The sequence below is a fragment of the Oratosquilla oratoria genome, chromosome 6 (assembly GCF_046742065.1).
Source record: "Oratosquilla oratoria isolate Oo_2021 chromosome 6, ASM4674206v1, whole genome shotgun sequence".
NCBI classification, from domain to species: Eukaryota; Metazoa; Arthropoda; class Malacostraca; order Stomatopoda; family Squillidae; genus Oratosquilla; species Oratosquilla oratoria.
The window spans coordinates 41667743-41687143 of record NC_134782.1 but is presented as its reverse complement, the minus strand read 5'-3'; the positions used below and the strand labels follow the sequence as shown (position 1 = coordinate 41687143).

Below are 19401 nucleotides of genomic sequence, written 5' to 3'. Positions count from 1 at the left end.
ATGTGTGAGCAAAATTTTGACGCAGCCCGAAGGGATTTCTCCCCGTCCTCTCCTTTATACGGGGGGACGGAGAAGGGGGGTCACCGATTTAATGAAGCGGCCTTGCTGTGGATGTACTGTGTCTGGCGACACTGCTTCTGACCCAGGGCAGTGGACAGGGTGCAGAGATGACCCGTCATCTAGGAGGTGATAAGATGGGAGGGAGGGTGGAGGGGTGTGGAGTGTTTTCAGGGATGGAATGGGTGGGAATGATTTTATGCCTTTTCCTTTTTGGCTACCTCCCTGGTAAGGGGGAAAAAACCTTGGTATATATATTAAATAGGAGTAAGGGGAGGGAATAGATATTTCTCTCCCATACTTTGCAGGTCATGATATGGTTTAATGTCACACACTCACCCCTATCGGGAGGCTAGGATGGTGCCCCTCACAGAGGGCTTTGTAGCATGGAATTTAATGAACCATGCCCTTGGTTCAACTTCACTGGTGGCAGGATTCGAACCGCCCTCACCTCAACCTTCGCCGTAAGTAACGACGCCCTAACCCGCTCAGCCAGCGAGCTTCCAGGTCATGCAATAAAGAAAGGAGGAAAGAAGACGAAGAGAGAGAGAGAGAGAGAGAGAAAAAGCATTGTTTATTCAGCTGATGCACTAGTAGGATCTATTATTTGCCATATTTGCATTATCATAATAGAAATATTGTATATATCACACAATTTTTTTTTTTTGTGGCTTGCTCAATGGCTGGATAGGCACTTTACATGATGAAAATTAAACATAACTACTTCTCCATACTGACTTAGTTTTATTTACCATTTAGGTGCTTTACAGATTTGCCCCTTTTCATACCAGGAGGCACATTTTATTGTAGCTGCTCCTTGATTTTACTCACCACTGCGTGAAGGGGCTAAAACCTATTTCTCTGAACTCCTTTCATTCAAAATTCAAATTTTTTCTACTCTAGCTGCCACCAGGCTATTTTATTCATCGTTCTGGTGCCCCTTTGTGAAGGAGGTAAGGACTGATAACAGATACTAACATGTGATGGTCCAGTGGGACAAATTTAAAATTTTCATCTTCCAGTGATGTCTCCACGGTCCATTTCTACCCGTAAGTGCAGTCCATAGGGGATAGCACTCAGTCCTTGGACCTAGCTTAAAATTGATCACACAATTTCCACTATTTTTTTTTTCACACAAAGAAAATAGAAATAATAATTATTGCCTTTAGTTTCATGGGCTGAGAAACAGCAGCCTCATAGAGTGCTTGGGACCTCTCATAGATCTCTCTGGCTAGAAACGTGGGTCTGATGTCTTGTGTTGTATTAGTGAAGGGCATATTTTCTATGTCACCAGATTATAGTAGTAGGATGAAAGGAGCACTTACAGGTTGTCAGTTCTCCATATATGAGAATGTAGAGGAAATACAATTAAAGTCTATAAAGATCTTGGTCATGGTTCACAGATGGAGTGTCAACCCTTTCAAATCTGTACCTCTTAATATAGTTGAGGATGTTGACACATTTTGAAGATGGGCATCAGGGAAATGACTCTTGCTGCAATCCATCTTGCATGATCACCACAAGCAGGTACCCATCGTTGGTTCCACAAGAAAACAAGACAACCAAAAGCTTGTCTATTCTCCTTAATAACTGGTGACAGATACAGCTCTACATTCCCACAACACAGATGACAGTGAGGTTTCTATAAGAGATCTGCAGAAGTGTGTGGACTATTGCCACATGCTACTGGGCTACAGAGTTTCAATTAGAGAAACCCAAGGCAATAAAGCATCCCAGTGGAACAAGTTTTCTTATTGTCTTGTCTCCCTAATATCTACCTTTCTTGAAATCACATGCACTTTGGAAATGGTAATTGTGATACCACCGATTTACTTCCTAAGTCTTCAATGCTGACCCTTACAGGAAGAATGACAAGTTGAACATTTGCATTTACACTTGTTCATGGCAAACATATTAACAACATCTTGTTATGGATAAGATGAACATTTCAATGAATACTTGTTTAACCCTTTCAGAACCTTAGTTGACTTATGTTTATTTCATCTGCTGCTAAAAAAATTCTATCAAATGAGGGGAACTTCCAGTAGTGAAACAGTTATTATCACAACTCTTCCAGTACCTTACAATATATGTGCATGTATTCTGTGTGCAGCTAATCTTTATCAAGTCAAGGGGAACTTTTCTGTAGTGAAAGGGTAACAAATATAACAAGAGCATCTCATGAGATTCTATATAATAAATACAATAGGATAGCAAACCAGCATGAGACTTGTTGATAACAAAGCTAGTTGCACATGGATACCTAATGATTATCTAATAAATACCTAAGGAACCAACTTCAGGTGCTGACACAGTGACTAAAAAGTTTTTCCATTTCTGCTAAACAGATTTGGTTGATTTGGTTAGTCACAAATTCCCTGTCCGGGATACAAGACAGTAATAATGTTATCAATGTGAAAGAAAACATTCATAAGGTGATATATAAAAAGAATATGATTCAGAGTGAAAATCTGTAAAATTAAATGAATTGAATATAGTTTTAAGAAAATATATGGCCTTAGTTGGCAGCACCTGGCAAATAAAAATTGTCTTGGAAATCAACTTATGATTTCATGTAATTCAAAAAACTGGAACTCACCCCTTTTTCAATTCTTAAGAATACATTAAGGCACTGATATTTGTACCACTGTCAATGAAATCTAAAACTATGACTACATACAAGTTTACTTCAACTGCATAAAGCCTTGGATGAAGCACATAATTCTGCAAGAACAAGTATCAAACCAACACAAACCATAGGCTAAGGTACATCATACTGGTACATACTGGCATTACAGATTAGTTGTTCTGGCTATTGACTCACACCTGATTTGTTCATACTCGTGGAACAGAAGATAGATAATCTTTAAAACCTAATGACAAAATATGATTTATGTATGAATATATATTTTGACGTGTAATGACTGATATTCACACGACTAAATGTGCAATAAATCTACTTAGTTATTATTCACATCATGCATTTCTCTCAATATATTATGAGAGAATGCAATCTGGTAAAAAAGAAAAAAGAAAGAAAAAAAAAAAAAAAAAAAAAAAAAAAAAAAAAAATTAGACCCAAACTAGTCGCTGCTCTGCCTTTTCTAAGGCTTTTCGAATAGCTTGTTTTCTCCCACGGAGTGGAAGGGAGGAGAACTTATTTACATCCTCAATACTTGAAGTTTCTGCAGCTACTGCTGGTTCCAAGCTGAAAATAGAAGAGGCAAGGAGAAACATCAGTCTGGTTTCAATTACACAGCAAGTAAAACATCAAGAGGGACCAATGATGGGTGTCTGCATGCTGTGGTCCAGTACAACAGATATCAGAAAGAATTATCTCCCTGTTGCTCACAGTAAGACCTTATCAACATTTCACCTACATCCAAGGTTCAAGATCTGCATTCACTTCACTGTTTTTCCTTCACTTTTTACTATTAAGAGAGATGACAACAGTCTAGTGCTCCTTTCCTCTTTGCTAGTGATGTCCAATGGATGCACACTAAAACAACACAAAATTTTTGCATACCAGACTCCCTGATACACATCCCTCTGAATACTCTCTCCCCTGAAAGGACAGACTCCACCTAGCCAGGCTGCTGCAGTGCAGCCACCATCCAGCCCTTCTAACTTACTAGAAGAGGGTGGACCACTGCATCACAGATAACTGTCCAAGATGTAACACTTCACCACATCCTATACAGTACATTAAGGAAGACTGCATTGTGCAAAATCATACACACCAACAACATAATATACACTCTATAAGGGATTTGTGGGAAAACCCCATCAGGATGTCAAGACTATTTGGCCGGAGAGTCTAGGTAATGACAACAATAGCAACAAAACAGTCCAGAGGTTCTTCCCAAATAGATCTATGAGTGAACAACAGCTGACTACTATGGTGCTGTGGGTTTCCAGTTAGTGGCATACAAGGCAAGTAACTGTTATACATACTCCTTTCATCAATAAGTAATGAGAAAATGTCAAGACATACAAACACATACATATACCAAAGGCTTTTTCCTCCTTACATGGGGGGTAGCCAAAAAGAAAAAGGCATAGAAACCACTCCCACCCATTCCATTCCCTACATATTCCACTCCCCTCCACCCTCCTCCCTCCCTCTTATCTTGGCACCTCCTGGATGACGGGTCATCCCTGCATCCTGTCCACTGCCCTGGGTCAAATGCAGTGTCGCAAGACACAGCACATCCACAGAAAGGCTGATTCATAAATTCGGCAACCCCCCCTCTCCGTCCCCTCATCAGAGAAGAAGACGGGGAGAAATCCCTTCGGGCTGTGTCAAATACTCTTTCATCAACCCTATCGCCCAGCTCTCTTTCCACCCCTGTTCTCCTCCTCACCTCCTCATTTCTCACTCTATCTAGCCTAGTAACCCCTATCATACTTCTCAGACATTTCATCTCAAACACATTCAAACTCCTTCTCTCTTCCTCTTTTATGTTCCATGTTTCTGCCCCATACAGTGCTGTTGGCACAATCACTCCTTCATATAACCTCTTCTTAGCATCCATTCCCAGATGTCTATTTCTCATTACACTTTTTAATCCACCAAGGCATTTAATCACTTCTCTCAATCTACATTCTACCTCCACCCGCATTCCTCCCTTGCCTGCCACATTCGTACCCAATTATCTAAAACTATCCACTTCTTCCAGTCTCTTACCCTTAATGCTCACTTCCAGCCTACTGTCACTCTCTCCCCTTGTACATCTCATCACCTTACTTTTGCCCACATTTATCTTCAGCTTCCTTCTTTCACACACCTTCTCAAACTCTCACTAACTTCCTCAATCCCTCCTCTGATCCTGCTACAAGTGCAGTGTCGTCAGCAAACAACTGGCTTATTTCCCACTTTTCTCCATTTTCTTTAACCATCTCCAACCCCTGACCCACTACCCTTGCATTCACCTCTTGCACCACCCCATCCATGTATAGATTGAACAGCCAGGGTGACATAACACATCCCTGACAAAGTCCCACCTTTACCTCAAACCATTCACTCTCTCCATTTAATCCTAACACAAGCTCTACTACTCTCATAAAAACACTTGACTGCTCTTCACAGCCTTCCTTCTATCCCATATATCTGCAGTACCTCCCACAGTGCCTTCCTGTCTTCCCTGTCATAAGCCTTTTCCAGATCCATAAAAGCCCAAAAAACATCCTTACCTTTTCCTATAGCTTTCTCACATATCTGTCTTACCACAAAAATCTGATCTACACATCCCCTACCTGTCCTAAAACCACACTGTTCCTCACCAATTACTCTCTCTGTTCCTCTCCTAATTCTCTCAATCAAGGCCCTCCCATAAGCCTTCCCAACTACACTCAACAAGCTGATCCCTCTTAAACTACTACACTCACACTTGTCCCCTTTTCCCTTGTAAAGTGGAACTATACAGGCACTCCTCCAGTCCTCCGGCACTCTACCCTCTCTTAACCCATTCAACTCCGATGACAAGATGTCTTGTCATTTGGTCAAATAAAACAAAAAATCATAAAACACCAAAATGTTTGATCAAACACCAGAAAAATATGACGTCAATCCTCGCTTCGCTCGCAGCGAAGCGAGGACTGACGTCATATTTTTCTGGTGTTTGATCAAACATTTTGGTGTTTTATGATTTTTTGTTTTATTTGACCAAATGACAAGACATCTTGTCATCGGAGTTGAATGGGTTAAACAAACATTAAATAACCTCATCAGCCAGTCCACCATAACTGTACCTCCTTTCTTCAGACATTCTGCATGGCATCCATCCAACCCAGGTGCCTTACCTGCTCTCATCATCTTAACAGCTGCTTTCACTTCATCTTTCCCTATTTCTCCTCCATTTTCCTCACTCATCACTCTAATATTCTTAGCGCTTCCCACTGCAACTACATTTCCCTCCCTATCCTTCTTCACATTTAGTAACTCCCTAAATTACTCTGCCCACCTTCCTCTCACTGCCTTCTCTTCCATTATCATCTCTCCACCTGCACCTTTTCTTATCTACTTGATTCGCCTCCTCTTCCTCTTTTAATTTCTTTCCAAAACATCTTTTTATTACTTTCAAAATTTTCTGTCATACCCTTACACCATTTCACATCTGCTCTCCTCTTTGCTTCCTTTATCCTGTGCTTAACTTCCCTTCTCTTGTCTTTGTACCTCTCATACGATTCCCTCATCCTAATTTGTAGCCAATCTATGAATGCCTGCTTCTTCTCTTCTATACCCTTCTTTGCTTCCTCATCCCACCACTCACTACCCTTCCTTCTATTTCCTTCCACCCTTCTTGTTCCACACACCATCTTTGCACACCTTATGACTCCCTCCTTGAACCATCCCCATTCCTCCACTCCTAGTTCTACTCTATCCTTCACTCCCTCCCATTCCTCTCTCAGCTTCTTCTTATGCTCATTCTCCTTTTCTTTCTCATTTTAGCAGTTCACTCTAAGTACCTCCCTACCTTCTGCCCTTTTCCTCTTTCTCCACCTATTCTCCACTCTCAATTTACCTTCCACTAGAAAATGACCTGATACTCCCCCACTCTCTCCCCTTAGAACATGTACATCCTTAACTCTTCCTACCATACTCCTGGTCACCACTATATAGTCCATTAACGCTTTATCTGCCACCCTTCCATTCACCACCCTCTCTCATGTGTACTTATGCTTGACTTTCTTCCTAAACACTGTATTTGCTATCATCAACTCTCTTTCAAGACACATCTCCACCATCAATTCTCCACTATGATTTTTACCTGGAACTCCATACTTCCCAATCACTCTATTCGTTCATTTCCTATCCTGGCATTAAGGTCTCCCAATATAACTAAATTGACATTTCTCCCTAATCCCTCTATACACTCGTTTATATCTACCCAAAAATCCTCCCTTTCCTCTATGCTCCTCTCACTACCAGGCCCATACGCACTTACAAAAACCCACATCTCCCTTCCCAGCTTTCAACCCATTCAACGTGAATGAGCCCCTGAAAGTCAAAGAAAGGAATGACCATGGCCTTCTCTTGCGACCTGCTCATCTTTGCCTTTTTGAGTCTGGGGGAGGTTGCGTGCTATCTTATTCAGTTGTATGTGAACCCTTTGGTAACAAAGAGGTCTTAAATAACACCTGTAGTAAAAAGCACTTCTTTTTTTTTTGTCTACTGCTAGACTTCTTTATACAGATGCATAGGATCTCTTCAGTAGAGACAGGGTTAAGTTGATTAACTTTCAAAGATCATGAAGAACATATATACATATGCTAAAAGGCCTTTTCCCACCAATTCAAAGCAAACACCCACCCAAAATCCCATTAGTTGTGCCTCCCACAAAAATCACATTACAGTCTATACAACCTTCTCCCCTCCTGAACAACTCAGTTTTTCTCTAATCTGTACACCCTCTGTTCCTCTCCTACTCTTATTAATCAAAACACATACATATACCAAAGGCTTTTCCCCCTTACAAGGGAGGTAGCCAAAAAGAAAAAGGCATAAAAACCATTCCCACCCATTCCATCCCTAGCACACACCACTCCCCACCACCCTCTAGGTGGCTAAACAACCCCGAAAATAGATACAGCTTAGATAATATGCTTTTAGAGAAAACTGAGTGCGAGAGAGACTTGGGAGTTCTAGTGAGTCTGGACCCTAAAACCAGGAGACAGTGCATTAGCGCCAGGAATAAAACTAACAGACCATTAGGTTTCATTACTAGGACGGTAACGAATAGAAGTGCAGAGGTAATTATTAAATTCTATCTAGTGATAGTTAGACCCATCCTTGACTATGCGGTACAGTTTTGGTCTCCGTCCTACAAAATGGACATCAATTCACTAGAATTGGTGCAGAGAAGGATGACCAAAATGATACATGGACTCAGAAATTCGCCTTTCGAAGAGAGGCTTAGGCACCTTAACTTACACTCTCTGGAAAGACGCAGAGTGCAGGTGATCTAATAGAGGTGTTCAAGTGGATCAAAGGCTTTAACAAGGGTGATGCAAACAAGGTCATCATTTTAAAACAACAGGGCAGGACTCACAGTAATGGTTATAAACTGGACAAATTTAGATTTAAGAAGGAAATAGGCAAGAATTGGTTTACTAATAGGATGGTTGACGAATGGAATAAACTTAGTAACCATGTAGTAAGTGCTGAAACTATGAAAATATCAGTTGTTTTAAGAAACGATTAGACAGCTTTATGGATGGGGATGACAGGTGGTGATGGATATGGAGCTGTCTAGTGTAGGCCTTATGGTCTCTTGCAGTCTACTTCATTCTTATGTTCTCTATCCTCCCTCTTATCTTGGCACCTCCTGGATGTCAGGTCATTTCTGCATCTTGTCCACTGCCCTGGGTCAGAGGCAGTGACGCAAGACACAGCAAGGCTGCTTCATTAAATCGGCGACCACCCTCTCCTTCCTCTCATGCAGAAAAGGAGAAGACGGGGAGAAATCCCTTCAGGCTCCATCAATTTTTTTTCACACATACTACCTCACCCCCCATCCCCCCACCCATTCCACCTCATGCATCACATCATCCATATACAAATACAATCTACCTCAACATCCACTCCACCCTTTCCTGCCACATTTGCACCCAATTATCTAAAACTATCCACTTCCTCCAGTCGTTCTCCCTTAATGCTCACTTCCAGTCTGCTGCCGCTTTCACCCCGTGTACATCTCATCACCTTAATTTTACCCACATTTATCTACAACTTCCTTCTTTCACACACTCTTCCAAACTCTGTCACCAACTTCCTCAATCCCTCCTCTGATCCTGCTACAAGCGCAGTGTCCTCCGCAAACATCAGCTGGCTCACATCCAACTTTTCTCCATTTTCTTTAAACATCTCCAATCCCAGACCCATCACCCTTGCATTTACCTCTCGCACTACCCCATCCATGTATAGATTGAAAAGCCAGGGTGACATAACACATCCCTGACGTAGTCCCACCTTTACCTCGAACCACTCTATCCATTTCTAATCCTGACACATGCTCTACTACTCTTGTAAAAACTCTTGACAGCTCCTAGAAGCCTTCCTCCTATCCTGTATATCCGCAAAACCTCCCACAGTGCCTTCCTGTCTACCCTGTCATAAGCCTTTTCCAGATCCATAAAAGCCCAAAAAACATCCTTACCTTTCCCTATAGCTTTCTCACATATCTGTCTTACCACAAAAATCTGATCTACACAACCTCTACCTGTCCTAAATCCACACTGTTCCTCGCCAATTACTCCCTCTCAATTACTCCTAACCCTCTCAATCAAGATCCTCCCATAAGCCTTCCCAACCACACTTAGAAGCTAACTCCTCTGAAACTACTACACTCACACTTGCCCACCTTTCCCTTGTAAAGTAGAATTATAAAGGCACTCTACCCTCTCTCCAGCAAACATTAAATAACCTCACCAACTAGTTCACCATCACCGTACCTCTTTTTTTTTTTAGACATTCTGCATGGCAGCCATCCAGACCAGGTGCCTTACCTGCTCTCGTCATCTTAACAACTGCCTTCACTTCATCCTTCCTTATTTCCCCTCCATTTTCCTCACTCATCATGGTCATTTTCTTAGCACTTCCCATTGCAACTATCTTTCCCTCCCTATCCTCCTTCGCATTTAGCAATTCCCTAAAATACTCTGCCCATCTTCCCCTTACTGCCTTCTCTTCCATTATCATCTCTCCATCTGCACCTTTTACTCCCTCGTCCTATTTTGTAACCAATCTGTGAAAGCTTGTTTCTTCTCTTCTACAACATTCTTTGTTTCCTCATCCCATCATTCACTACCCTTCCTTCTATTTCCTCCCATCCTTCTTGTTCCACACACCATCTTTGCACACCTTGTGACTCCCTCCTTGAACCATCCCCATTCCTCCTCCACTCCTAGCTCTACTCTATCCTTCACTCCCTCCCACTCTTCTCTCAGCTTCTTCTTGTACTCCTTCTCCTTTTCAGTTAAAGAGTTCACTCCAAGCACCTCCCTACCCTTTGTCCTTTTCCTCTTTCTCCATCTATCCTCCACTCTCAACTTACCTTTCACCAAAAAATTATCTGATATTCCCCCACTCTCCCCCCTTAGCACATGTACATCCTTAACTCTTCTTATCATACTCCTATCTACCACACACACCCATAGATATATAGCACACATAATAACCTTTGTTATATTGTAGATACAGTGATGCCCCATCATCCATGAGGAGTTAAGATTAGAGGGAGTAAAGGGTGGTGGATGGGAGTGGACTGCATGGGAGCAGGTACATGCCTTTTGACTTGGCTACCTTCCTTATTAGGGGAAAAAAAGCCTTTGGTATAGTGTAGAAACAGGTTCTTTATCAATCTAAATGTACTGTTATATGTAACACATAAAACAGTGCATATATACAGGAGCTAAGAGGAGAGGGGAACAAATGGGCGATGGATGGGAGTGGAAAGGGTGAGGTGGGTGCATACCTTGGTTCACTATCTCCCTTACAAGAGGTAAGACCTATTTTGTATACAAGGTAAACCTATGGGATTTTTTTTTTCTTAAAAACATAACTTTTTTCAAATTTAACAAATGTTAATAATATCCCCCAAAAAGGAGAAAATATTGTGTTGTTGTCTGGGTATGGTCAGGGTTGGGCAATTTATGATGTGGTATTGTGGCTTCTGATAGCTTGGGCAGCTACCAAAAGATCTTCGATCCCATGAGTTCCCTATTCCATGCTTAGCAGTTACCTTGCATTACAGGAAACAGTACATTCATACAAACTCCAAAAGATCACTTACTTATGACCAAATAACTCCAAATATATAACCCATCATTCAAACTCTACTGACATTGGCAGAAGAGAGTATAATATACAAAGGATTGAGATTCAGGAAGACACTCCTGTATGTTCAGGAACCCACTTCAAGACTAAAAATCCACAACACATGCAACTTTTTACAAAGGAGCACACATGCAAGGTCCATCTAATTTTACAAATACAACTACATACTTTGAAAGAAAAACTGATACATGCATGGTTCATGTAATGTTACAAACAGAACTACACATTTTTCAAAGTTTTTACACAGGCATGGTCCATCTACTGTTACAAACAGAGGTACAAAGTGTGTGAAATTTGAACACAAACAAACCTCTTTGGCTGAGTGCTGTTAAGTTGCTGAACACTAATTGGTGGTACCATCTTTGTGTTTTGGCTTCTTGGACTATGCATAGTAGTTGACCTCCTTATCTGTTCTTTTGTGGATTCCTCATCTCCAAGAATTTGGGTTGCCTCTAATTAAAAAACGAAAAAGCTGTATAAATAAATACAATCAAAGCCCCCTTTCAGTCATACTGTACTTGCACAGATGCATACATACACCTTTTGGTTTTGTTATTATTTGGTGTATTTTCTTTTTCTTTCACATTTTTTGTTGAGCTTTTCTTACAGTAACCAGTGTGATGCTACATCACTTAAATGTTGATATGGGAAGTATAACCACATGGGTTTTATTTGTGTATGAAGGGGTGTACTTTGACTTGGATATATCCTCCCTTCCTTTTATGAAGGGGAAAGGGAATTTGGTGTGTGTGCATTTTCTTATACGTGTTGCAAGAGGTAGATGGTAGGCTGATATGGATGTTTGAGTAGTATGCTATTTGTGTAGTTTTGCTGTTGTGCTCCATTGGCTGGGCTTGTGCTAAGCCCCTGTTACACATACACAACTCAAGAGTTTGTTTGAAGAGAAACAAATTAGGTTACAACTTTTTATTTTTCGAATCTAAATGTCAAATCACCTTTGCATCACATACTGAGATGCTGAATGAAAGAGAAGTTCAACCTATATAAATATTGGACACATTGCTGAACTGTCCTTGAGGAATTCTAGAATACTGTAAGTGAAATAGGCTTCCAAATTTTCAATTTCACAACATTTTATAAGAATCTTGAATGTGGGATGGGAAATTTTAAGTGATGAAAAAGATGAGTGGGTCTGAGGGCTCTTGCATAGGACTGTGTGCCCATCATGTTAATGTGCTGCTCTAGGAAGGGGGGTGGAGGTATTTACTTTGAATGCTGATGTTCTATTGGGGTGGCTTTAGTACATCCAGTACTATTCTTAATGCTTTGTTTTAAGTAGTTTGTAGGGTGTCTTTGTTGGTTTTCCTAATAGAAGGGAACCATGATGTGCAGGAGATATTATTTGGGGACTCCACAGTAGTCTTTTGATCTCTGAACATTGGTTACTATATAGTATTTTCTCCAAGCTAAGAAGTCTGTTATACAATGCTTGCATTGTAATGGTTATGATTATATACAAAAATTTAGAGCAGAAACTAATTTCTATATTAAAATGAAGAGCATGCATTTTAGTTAAAGTAACCAAGCAAATAAAAGTTTGGTCTTTTGTTTTATGTATGTATATAGTACTTCCTCATAGTGGAGATTTGGTGGCAAATCTATATGTAATCAAGATTTTGGGGAGTTTAATAACAACCCTATGGACCTTAGCCATGCAACTCCCTTCACTGTTCAGATGCAAATAAATCTCGAATCACAGAAGAATGCTTAGTTACTTTTTAGGTGTGACTATCCCTTGTTTCTAATGATAATGATTTGATCTAAAAAAAAAATATATATATATATATATATATTTGTATATATATACAGTCGGCGCCACGGGCATTGGCGCGATGCTTTTTTTTTTCATCTGTAGCACTAAAACAAGTGCAATACTAACATATATGTAGAACCTACCAGCCTCTAATACTTTGTGGGTAGTCCTTTCCTTTTCAGACAGCTCAAGGCATAGAGGAACAGATTCAGCCAGCCTTTGGAGCATTGAGGGTTCTAAGTTGTCCCAAATGTCCTTAATCTCCTTCACAAGCTTTTCCACATTTGCTGTGTTACGTCCTCGTAGTCTTCGTTTTATCAGTGCCCACACATTTTCAATTGGATTGAAATCTGGACTATTACCAGGTCAATTGTTTATGTAATCAACTCCTACAAATTCAAGCCATTCTTTGACTAGTTTTGCTGTGTGTGCAGGGGCACCATCCTGCATGAACACCTCACTCTTACAGGCATCAAAGCAATTCTCGAGATGGTCACACAACAGTTCCTTGTTCACTGTTGTGTTTTTAGGTAATATAACTAGCTTGCCCACACCATAGTACCCAAACACACCCCATACCATGACACTATCAGGGTGCTTGACTGTCCCCTGTGTGTACTTGGGATGGTACGGGTCCGCACCCGGACGGAGCCTAACCTTACCTCCTCGGTTCCCAGTAACATTAAATGTAGCCTCATCAGTCCACAAAACCTTCTTCCACTTTTCATTGTCCCAATTCAGATATTTCTTACAAAATTTCACACGATTGTGTTTCTGTTTCTCCGTCAGAAGAGGTTTGCGTCGTGGTGCCCGATGCTCATAAGACAAATCGTCCTTGAGGCGGCGTTGTATTGTCCTAACAGACACATCTTGCAGGAGTTTTGGATTTTTTTCTTTCAATTCTTTAGCTGTTATCCTTGGTTCAGCTTCCACCTGTCTTTGGATAACCTTCAGAGTCCTTTTTGATGTCTTTTTAGCTGGTTCAGTCCTCTTGACTTGGAGTGGGGGATAATCACCTCCTGCTGTCTTGCATTTTTTTGTTCATCTCTGGACACTGCACAACGATACTCTGGTCTGGATTGATATATCCTTGTTAGACTTTCCTGCCTTATAAAGTGAGCTTATTGCTGCAATTTTCTCCCTTGTGAGCTCTGGGCCTCGTGGCATTATTACAAAAATCCCACAAAAAACACAGCATGTCAGAGCAGAAAAAAACAATTGATGTGGTCACGACTAATCACAAAAAGCAACTGAGTTATTCAATAGGCAACTGAGATCTTTATTGTCTGCACGTGGGACTTAAGCTCTGCCTACTCTACCATGTGCTTTCGCGCCAATACCAGTGTCGGTTTTCTTAGGTGTATAATGGGGGTCCTTAATAATTTGTCACGGGTATTGGGGGCTTTGGGGAAGAGGGGAATGTCTGTTGAGGAAGGACGGGAGAGGACAGAAGACAGGGGTGAATGGAGAATGGTTGTATATGGATGATGTTGTGATAGCATGAGGTGGAATGGGCGGGTGGATGGGGGGTGAGGTAGTATGTGTGAGCAAAATTTGACGCAGCCCGAAGGGATTTCTCCCCGTCCTCTCATTTTATGCAATGGGGGGACGGAGAGGGGGGGGTCGCCGATTTAATGAAGCGGCCTTGCTGTGGATGTGCTGTGTCTTGCAACACTGCTTCTGACCCAGGGCAGTAGACAAGGTGCAGGGATGACCAGTCATTCAGGAGGTGCTAAGATAAGAGGGAGGGTGGAGGGGTGTGGAGTGTATTCAGGGGTGGAATGGGTGGGATTGATTTTGTGCCTTTTTCTTTTTGGCTACCCCCCTTGTAAGGGAAAAAAAACCTTGGTATATGTATGTATGCATGTATTGCACACATTTTTCGCACCAATACCCATGGCGTTGACTGTGTGTATATATATATATATATATATATATATATATATATATATATATACACACACATATATATATACATATATATATACATACATATACATATATATATACATACATATATATATATATATATAGATAGATATATACTGTATATATACAATACATACATATATATATATATATATATATATATACTGTATATATACAATACATACATATATATATATATATATATATATATATATATATATATATATATATATATATATATATATATAAAATCAAAGTTTTGGACAATAATACTTTATGTGCTTTAGGTTCTGGGTTATCTTTTGCTTACAGTAAAAAGATAAATCCTGTTGATATTGGGGTGTCTCTTTTTAAGTTTGAAAAAAAATTGAGTGAAAATGGTGGTTTAATTTATAGTGCTATGCTTAATTGTAAAAATAACACATTCCCTAGAAGATCTGTTAAAGCCATGTTAACTTTGAAGAAAGACACGTCTCTACACATAACTAAGGCTGATAAAAGCAACACCTTGGATATTATGGATAAAAGTGATTATTATAACAAAGTAATTGGTGATTTACAAAAGATCCTAGTGACACAGTTAATAAGAATTTCCATAAAGAATTAAGAATTTTACCTAAAGGCAGAGAATATTGGATCAAATAATTCTCTACACAAAATCCTTCAACACCTTATTTGTATGGGCTTATTAACCCCTTCCATACGGGGCCGCACACGTAGGCGTCATGGGGAGCGAGTGTATTTGCGAGGCTGCCATATCGGCGTCTTGATTATATTTATTGTAGTCGCCCCTCCATAATGACATTCTTTCTAATTCTTTTGTAATCGCATTTTCTATGGTTATCAAAATTCACGGGTGAAGAGAGAACGATCGATATAAGCGGTGACTATATTTTATGATGCGAGTATTATTACGACACGTCGTACGGCTGGCATTGGCTGCTGCCACCGAGATCTAAGTCCATGACGCCTACGTGTGCGGCACCGTATGGAAGGGGTTAAAACTCACAAGCCAAATCATTCTATTAGGCCCATCATCAGTTCTGTAGACTCTGTAAGCTATAAGCTTTCTAAGTGGCTTGTCACAAAGCTTTCTCCATTTGTAGGCACTATTTCTAACTCATTTATTCAAAATAGTGAAGACTTGATTGAAAAGGTTAAATCTTTTAACATTGATTATCCTTACAATTTAGTTAGTTTTGATGTTACTGGTTCTTTACAAATGTCCCAATTAAAGATGTTTTAACCTTTCTCCCAAATATTCTAGGTAACAGTATTGATGGTATCCCTTGTAAAATTGTTATAAAATTAATAAGTCTGTGCATAAATAATTTTTCTTTTGTCTTTGAGGGGAAATATTACACACAGGCCTTTGGGATGGCTATGGGAAATCCTCTTTCACCGGTTTTAGCTATTATCTACATGGAATATTTTGAAAAATATTTATTACCATCTATTAAAGATAAAGTTATTTGATTCAGATATGTAGACGATGTTTTGTGTTTCTGGCCTAATAACCTATTTATTGATGATTTCCTTATTAATCTAAATTCACTGGTACCCTCGGCATTAACTTCACTCTTGAGATAGAAAATAACAACAGTTCGCCCCTTTTTAGATGTTGAAATAATTAGAGATAATGGTACTCTGAAAACAAAAGTCTATAGAAAACCTACCAATATTCTTTCCTATGTTCATTTTTATTCCAATCACCACATCAATGTAAAAAGATAAGTTTTTATTTCCATGTACCTGAGAGCTTACAGGATTTCAGATCCTGAATTTATTGATGACAAAATTAGAACTATCTGGAATATTGGGGGAAAAGTTAAAATATCCCACTCATATTCTTAATCAATGTCACAATACCGCCAAGAAACGCTTTTACAAAACTTGCAAAAAAGGACAAGGAAACCATAAACAACTTAATACACTTGTTCTTCCTTTTCATGAAAATTTCTTAGTATTGTTAACCTACTCAAAAAATTGGATATCAAAGTAGCTTTTAAATATGACCACACCATTAAGAAAACTTTAATTAAGAACAGCCCTCCTAACAACAACGGTGTGGTCTATAAAATTCCTTGCCAAGATTGTAACAAATTTTATATTGGACAAACTGGGAAAACTTGGAAACAAGGATTTCCCAACATAAATATAGTGTGAGATCTGCCCAGGAAAATAATGCGTTATTTCAACATAAAGCATTATACAACCATCATATTGATTGGTCTAAGGCAACAATTTTAGCCAAAGGAAAAAGCCTACAAGAAAGAAATATAATAGAATCCTGCTTAATATCAGGCACGTTTGATAAGAATATAAACTTAAGCTATGGTCATTTTAAATGTGATAAATTGGTAACCCAAATGGTCACCGAGATCTTTCCGCCAGATTGAGCCTTATGTGTTGGTCAGGTCGATAGAGGTAAGGTCATCCCCCCTCCTCACATTGTATTGTCTCCCCCCTTCCCCCCTATGGTTGCCACCTGATACTTACATTTAAACCCAACTCTGTATCTCTGTCATTTAGTCTGAAGATGTAATATACGAAAGTACTTACTGTCTACAAGTTTCCCTTCTCCTGTGGTTATTTTGCATATATATATATATATATATATATATATATATATATATATCACACACAAATACTCTCTTCTCTTCCTCCAAAACCACCAAATATCAGCCTCCAGAAACATATTCATAATAACATCACTTACTGCTCCATTAACACACTAAAGACAACACATTGCTGCATGCCAGACCCCCTGATATCCATCCCTCTGAATCCTCTCTCCCACGAAAGGACAGAGTCCAACTGGCCAGACTGCGATGTAGCCACCACCTAGCCCTTCAAAGCTACCAGAAGAGACTGGATGACTGCATTGTGGACAAATGCCCAGGATGTAACACTTCACCCCATACTATTCAACACACCATGGAAGACTGCATTATACACAATCACATACACAAACAACACAACATACACTTCATAAAGGATTTGTCGGAAAACCCCATTTCAGCTGTGGCATTCCTTGGGGTGATGGGACTGCTCAGACAGACAGTCTAGGGAATAACAACAACAACAACATCTGGGCTAACTTCTCTCCACCTATCCTTCAAAAACTTGCCCTCTCTGTTTCCTGTCACCTCAGGTCTTGCTTGAAGAATAAGTGTGGATACACCAAATACTAAAAGTTAGAGAGTAACCAACATGAAGTCTATTCTTGTTATTTTGTGCATGAATGTGATGGACAGGGGTTAGAAAATTATGCACAGCAATTCTGACAGCACTGACTGTACATACATAGATACATACATACATACAATTATGAATCTAAAATGTAAAGAGATATAATTGAAAACTAAAACAATGACTGTACCTTTACTGATTTTTTCATTCTTTAAGTGCATCTTCAAACTCTCCAGTAGATTAGTAGCTTTTGTTGCAAGAGATTCAGTGGCGACAGATCTTGGTGACCCTTTACTTGTGCTTTTCTTTTTTCTGGTAATGTTCGAACACAATTTGTCTTCCTCTACCAACTCCCCCTGGACTGCTGAGCTTCCATTAGAAGATGATGAACTCTGGAGTGACTTCAACTCTTCTGACGACATAGTTAAGCCGCTGTGGGATACAATTAATTTCTTTAGAGATATACCTAATAAAAAATAAATACTTTGAAAAAGAATAAGACCTAAAGTAATTCATGGCTTTCAAACATGAGTTCTAAGTAAGCAAAGGCTATACGGTATGATTATTTGAAAATTAAAAATTATCATCCACACTCAAGAAAGTGTAAATATAGCAAGACACATTTCCATAGCAAGGTCTACCAGCCAAAGCTGCTAATAAGACAAAATGGTTACCTAGGGGGTTGACAGACAGAATACTGAGTTGGCAGATTGTAAAGACTAGCAGTTCTCTTCAAGGATTCTTCTATTTTACTATCAGATGGAGAAGAACTTAGGGTCGAGTTGACTGTGTGTAGAAATTCAAGTAGCTGTTTTGTAGCTGCTTCATATGTATGTCTACTACATTCAGCCTGGATTTGTGGGAGAAAATAAAACAAAATAAAATAACCAGATATACATGATGTACAAATTTAATTTTTATTCAGCTACCAGGTATAGTATACTACTGGAAATCACTAAAATTTAATCAAATCAATACTAATTCAAAATAAAATAATGTCTATATATATAAATACTTTACTTTAGCTTTTTAAAGGTGAAAAAAATTACACTAAACCTCCTAGCCTAATCAATCATCCTGTTATACTACTAAATCTGTACAAAAATGTGATGACAATTTGACTAGACCTACTCTTAAGGAAAGTTTTCTTAGCATAGTAATGATGATTGATGTTTAAGATACAAATGTAATAGATACAATAATGTAAGGATAACAGGGAGATGTATATAACTGGAAAGGATGTTATAAACAGGAATGAAGCATCTGATAACAGGAAATACCTTGCTTAAGATGCTGATCCATGAATGGACATGTAAAAGAAGATAAAACAACCTATTTATACACTTGTGGGCCAAAGATGGATGGGAAAGATGTTGGGTATAAATACACAGAGATCAAGTAGAGTGGTAGTTAATTCTACCAATGAAGAGAAAGTATGACTAATATTATGAAGAAATGGAAAGGAGGAAGGTAAATAAATAGAGGCATGAGTGAAGGAATAGTAAAACATGATGAAAGAGATTTAAAAATAAATAAAGTCTGTGTGAAGGTGTGGATCAAAAGTACTGTTTGATGCAGTTGATGAGTCTTATTGTGAAGAGTATTGCAAAGG

The 19401-nt window shown here is 39.3% G+C and overlaps 1 protein-coding gene across 6 annotated transcripts in view; it reads right to left on the bottom strand.

Moving 5' to 3' along the window:
- Positions 1 to 614: 614 nt before the first annotated feature.
- LOC143026443 (uncharacterized) overlaps positions 615 to 19401 on the bottom strand; it is a 42719-nt gene continuing 23932 nt past the window's right edge. For 5 of the 6 annotated variants that reach the window (XM_076186835.1, XM_076186836.1, XM_076186834.1 and 2 more), the window contains 4 exons: positions 18464 to 18639; positions 17980 to 18221; positions 11205 to 11346; positions 615 to 3265 (listed from right to left, as the gene is read on the bottom strand). In XM_076186835.1, coding sequence (XP_076042950.1) covers positions 3130 to 3265; positions 11205 to 11346; positions 17980 to 18221; positions 18464 to 18639 — 696 coding nt within the window. In that variant the 3' untranslated portion in view covers positions 615 to 3129. The remainder of the gene's footprint in view (positions 3266 to 11204; positions 11347 to 17979; positions 18222 to 18463; positions 18640 to 19401) is intronic. The other variant, XM_076186839.1, reaches the window with a different exon arrangement.